The sequence below is a fragment of the Geospiza fortis genome, unplaced genomic scaffold (genome assembly GCF_000277835.1).
Source record: "Geospiza fortis unplaced genomic scaffold, GeoFor_1.0 scaffold218, whole genome shotgun sequence".
In the NCBI taxonomy this organism is placed as follows: domain Eukaryota; kingdom Metazoa; phylum Chordata; class Aves; order Passeriformes; family Thraupidae; genus Geospiza; species Geospiza fortis.
The window spans coordinates 883,570-888,572 of NW_005054524.1; the positions used below are offsets into that span (position 1 = coordinate 883,570).

Here is a 5,003-nt window from a genome sequence, read left to right on the forward strand (position 1 = left end):
GGTTCCTGGCCAAGAAGCTGAAGGAGCAGGCGAAGGAGCTGGATATCAAGTAGGGCCAGGGAACAGGGCTGTCCCCAGGCTGGGATGGCCTGTCCCCAGGCTGGGATGGCCTGTCCCCAGCACAGCTCCTCTGAGCTCCTTCCTTTTGGCAGCCTGAGCTCCGGTGAGGAGGAGGAGGGCAGGGAGGAGGAGAAGAAGGAGAAGATGGAGGCGAAAGCTGCAGCTGCTGAGGAGGAGAAGGAGCAAGAGGAGGTGGAGCTGGCTTTGGCAGAGATGAAGGCCAAGGAGCTGGCAGAGCTGAAGAGGTACAAAGAGGAGGAGGGATGGGGGGTGGCAGTGTCAGCCTGTCCCTCTGCTGGGGCAGTTTGTGGGTTTGGGGTCCTTGGGCTGCTCTGCTCCTCCAGGCAGGTGCTCCAGGCTGTCCGAGCACTGGGCACCCCTCACAGGGTGCTGGCAGTGGGGTGTTTGTGTGTGGTGGGGACGGTGTGGCCTCATTCCTTTGCCTCCTCCAGGAAGAAGAAGAAGATCCTGAAGGAGCAGAGGAAGCAGCGGGAGCGTGTGGAGCTGAAGATGGACCTGCCTGGAGTGTCCATCGCTGACGATGGTGACACCAGCATGTTCTCCCTGAAGAGCATCCACAGGACCCCGGTGGGTGGGGAGCTCCTGGGCACAGCGGGGTGAGGCAGGGCCTGCCTTGTCACTTGTGTCACTTGAGTGACTCTGTGGGCTGTGCTGCAGCTGCTGGATGAGCTGTCCAGGGGGGACATGGCCTCTGCTGATGCCCTGCTGGAGATCAGCCCCGGGGACGATGACATTTACGTGTCGGATCATGAGGAAGAGGATGATGTGTCCCTGGCCAGCGACCTGGACCCCGAGGAGCTGCTGGAGATCGAGGCCCGGCAGCGGAAGCTGCAGCAGGAGCAGCGGGGGAAGAGGTGAGAGGGGAGAGACCTCCCTGGGCAGGGGCTGCCCTGGGAGCTGCTCCAGGAGCCAGCCAGGGCTGGGGACGCTGATCCTGCTGCTCCGGATCACAGGACCAAGTTTAAGCAGAAGGAAGAGGAGGAGGAAGGGCAGGAAGTGGAGAATCCCCTGCTGGTGCCCCTGGAGGAGAAATCAGTGCTGGAGGAGCGGCAGACGAGCCTGTGGTTTGGGAAGGTGAGTCCCACTTGAGGGGCAGGAATGATGGAGCAGCCTCAGCCCCAGCAGCTTCCCTGGACTGTCCTGGGGCTGATCCCCCCCATCCCTGGGGCTGATTCCCCCCCATCCCTGGGGCTGATCCCCCCCCACCCCTGGGGCTGACCCCCATCCCTGGGGCTGATCCCCTGCCCAGGAGGCCTGCTCTGGGGCTGACCCCACTGTTCCCCATGCCAGGACGCCTTCGCTGGCATCGAGGATGATGCAGACGAGGAGCTGGAGCTGGGCCAGGCCCAGATGTTGGCTGAGAAGCAGCGTGAGGCTCAGAGAGGTGAGGAGACACACAGGGACAGTCCCACAGCTCACTGTGGGGCCCTGGGTCCAGCCTCAGTTGGGATGCTGCCCTGAGCAGCAGCATGGAATGGTTTGGGTTGGAGAGGAGCTCAAAGAGCACCAAGCCTGGCCATGGGCAGGAACACCTCCCACTAGACCAGAGGGTGATCCCAGCCTGTGTCACTAATGAGCTGTCATTAGTGCTGTGTTAATGAGCAGGATCTCTAGAGGAGAATCTGCCTTGGCTCTGTCTCACCCAGTGCTTCCCACTCCCAGACAAAACAGCAAAGAAAGGGCAGAAGAAGAAAAAGAAGGAGGCCCAGGAGGAGGCTCCAGCCGAGCCCAGCCCTGCAGCAGCCCCAGCTCCTGATGCCAGTGAGGAAGCTAAAGAGGAGCAGAGCAGTGATGATGATGACAGCAGCAGTGAGGATGAGAGGTGAGGGCTGAGGGGGGTCTGGGTGTCCCTTCAGCTCCACAGTCCTGGAGAGCTGAGGGACCCCAGCCCTGCCCACTGCTCTCCACAGGCCACTGGCACCAGTGGGGAGGAAGCGGGGCCGTGTCGAGCCTTGTGGCTTCGAGGTGGTGCCTATTGAGAAGCCAGGTGAGTGGGGGGCCATGGGGGTCCCTCGGGATGGACAGGAGGCAGGGACAGACCTGGGGTCCCTCGGGATGGACAGGAGATGGGGGCAGGGACAGTCCATGCTCCCCAGGGCTGCTCCCTGACTCTTGGGCTGCAGCCAGGCCAACTTTGCCATGTCCCACAGTGAAAAGAGTCCTGGATGCAGAGGGCCTGGCCCTCGGCTCTGTCATTGTCTCCTCCAAAAAGGCCCGGCGGGACCTCATCGACGACTCCTTCAACAGGTACCAGCTGGGGGCTGCAGGGCTTGCTCCCTGGCAGGGACAGGTGTGGTGGGTCCCCATGTCCTGCTCACAGGTCACCTGGGCCCCTCCAGGTACTCGTACAACGAGGAGGAGGGGGAGCTGCCTGAGTGGTTCACGGAGGAGGAGCGGCAGCACCGGCGCCGGCAGCTGCCCGTGGACAGGCAGATGGTGGAGGCCTATCGGCAGCGCTGGAAGGAGATCAACGCACGGCCCATCAAGAAGGTGGCAGAGGCCAAGGCCCGCAAGAAGAAGAGGGTGAGTGGGGGTGGGCTCCTCTCCCAGGGCCTCAGTCCTCCCTCTGACCCCCCCTGTTCTTCCTCTGATGTTCCTGTCCCGTCTCTGATTCCCCCTCCTTTTCTGACCCCCCCTTGTCCCTCCTCCAATGGCCCCTGTCCCATCTGTGATTGCCCATCCTTTTCTGACCTCCCTTGTCCCATCTCTGATTCCCCCTCCTTTTCTGACCCCCCCTGTCCCTCCTTCAATGCCCCTGTCCCATCTCTGATACCCCATCCTTTTCTGACCCCCCTTGTCCCATCTCTGACACCGTGTCCCATCTTTGATACCCCATCCTTTTCTGACTCCCCTTGTCCCACCTCTGACCCCCCTGGTCCCTGCTCTGACCTCCCCCCACATTCCTCTTCCAATTCCCTGTCTCTCCTGTGACCACCCCCTCTGATCCCCCATCCTTCCTACAACGTACCCTGTCCCTCCTCTGACTCCTCTGTCCCTCCTCTGACTCCTCTGTCCCTCCTCTGACCCTGTGTCCCCCCTGGCTGTCCCCCAGATGCTGAAGAAGCTGGAGCAGATGAAGAAGAAGGCCGAGGCTGTGGTGAGCACCGTGGACATCTCGGAGCGGGAGAAGGTGGCCCAGCTGCGCCGGTGAGTGGCCAAACCAGGATCCAGCTCATCCCTTCGTGGCTGGGGCTGTGTCCCTGCAGCCACTGGGACACCTCTGTGTCCCCAGGCAGGCTGATCTGGGGCTGGCAGAGCCAGAGGAGGGGGGTGGGACCTGATGTCCCAACACCAGGTTTGGTTTTTGTCCCACCCAAACTCACTCTGACCTTTGTCCTTCTGCTGCAGCATCTACAAGAAGGCCGGGCTGGCCAAGGAGAAGCGCCAGGTCACCTACCTGGTGGCCAAGAAGGGCGTGGGACGTCGGGTGCGGCGTCCCCCTGGTGTCAAGGGCCAGTTCAAGGTGGTCGACAGCCGCCTCAAGAAGGACGTGAGGGCTCAGAAGCGCAAAGAGCAGAAGAAGAAGCGCCACAAGTGAGGTGGGAGTGGCTCCATCCCCAGCAAGGGACTCTGCTCGGGGCACAGGGCTGGCTCCTGTGCCCCAGTGCCACCTCAGGAGCCCTGGGGACAGGCTGGGGCTTGGCCACACCTTGCTTAGTCCGTGCCTTGCTGTGACAGTGCCTCGTGCTCTCCCCTGGACACAGAGGGGTCATTTGGCCCCAGTGCTGTGGCCCCAGCCCCTGGTCACAGCTCCAGGTGTCACCAGGCTTGCTCTGCTGGGTACTCCCCTGGGAACATCACAGGAGCATCCACAGCCCCAGCTGTCCCCAGGGAGGGTGTGGCTCTGGGGACACCCCTGGGCCAGGTTTGTCACTGAGGTGGCAGAACAGTGGCAGCTCTGCCTGGAGCAGCTGCTCAGGACAGCAGAGTTTAACCTGTCTGAGGCTGCCCAGGGCTCTGCCATGTGCCTGGGTGAGGTGAGGGACCCGTGCTGCACATGTCCCCTTGTGCCACATCACAGGCAGAGAGGGCACTGCTGGCTGTGTTCTGTAGAGCTGCTCGTGCCTCAAGAGCCCTCCCAGCTTTGTCTGACAGGGGTTGACTCTCCTGACCTTCTCCTGCTCCCCAGGCCACAGCAGCCACCCTGTCCCCAGCCCTTTCTCCCTCAAGGAGAAGAAAGACCAAGAGTAAAGAAGTGCTTGACTGCATTGCTTTATTTAGACCCAGGGCAGGGGCTGGGGTTCACCAGGCCCTGGCTTCTCCCCAAGAGGCACCTGAGTGGTTTGTGCTGGAGTTGCTGTGTCCCCAAGTCCCTGGGGGTGACACTGGCATTGTGTCAGTGCTGGGGAGGGGGCTGGGGTGGCACTGTTGATCCCAGGGGGCGTGAGGGGTGGTGGGGAGCTCCAGGGAAGCTCTGGCACGAGGGAGGAGCTCTGGGTCCCCTTCAGGTGCTGTGGGGAGGGGAGAGGCCAGAGCTGGCACCCCAGAGCCCCTGTGCAGGGTTGGCAGGAGGTGGCCTGGGGGTGTCCCTGTGCAGTTCCCACTGTGGCTGCTCAGCCAAGTCCATGTGTGTCCCTGGGCCTGCAGGAGCCCCTTGGCTGCAGAGGCTGGGGGGGAGCTGGGCCCCATCCAGAGGGGCCCTGCTGGAGGCCAGTGCTGCTGGGAGGGTCTCTGGGCTACCTCCTGCCCCATGGAGGGTCAGGACCATGGCCAGGGTGGGAGCAGAGACCCTCAGCTGTCCCTGTCCCTGGCAGCCACGGGAGCTGGGGCAGGAACAGGGATGGGTGCCAGGCTCCAGGCTGAGTTAGACGTTTTCATTCTCTTCAAAAGGGAATATGGGGGTGCTGTGAGAGGAGAGTCCCCAGAACCACCCCCACCACCACCCTTGCTTGCTCCTGACCCTCTGGCTGAGCCCCCTCCCT

General features: G+C 62.7%; 1 protein-coding gene across 1 annotated transcript in view; it reads left to right on the plus strand.

The window, feature by feature from the left end:
- The window catches only part of FTSJ3 (FtsJ RNA 2'-O-methyltransferase 3), an 8,999-nt gene extending 4,723 nt beyond the window's left edge, over positions 1-4,276 (plus strand). Inside the window, exons 10-21 of the mRNA XM_005429124.2 lie at positions 1-49; positions 153-305; positions 513-648; positions 739-935; positions 1,035-1,155; positions 1,372-1,465; positions 1,744-1,903; positions 1,992-2,068; positions 2,232-2,328; positions 2,421-2,604; positions 3,134-3,228; positions 3,430-4,276. Coding sequence (XP_005429181.1) covers positions 1-49; positions 153-305; positions 513-648; positions 739-935; positions 1,035-1,155; positions 1,372-1,465; positions 1,744-1,903; positions 1,992-2,068; positions 2,232-2,328; positions 2,421-2,604; positions 3,134-3,228; positions 3,430-3,619 — 1,553 coding nt within the window. The 3' untranslated portion in view covers positions 3,620-4,276. The remainder of the gene's footprint in view (positions 50-152; positions 306-512; positions 649-738; positions 936-1,034; positions 1,156-1,371; positions 1,466-1,743; positions 1,904-1,991; positions 2,069-2,231; positions 2,329-2,420; positions 2,605-3,133; positions 3,229-3,429) is intronic.
- Positions 4,277-5,003: the final 727 nt, after the last annotated feature.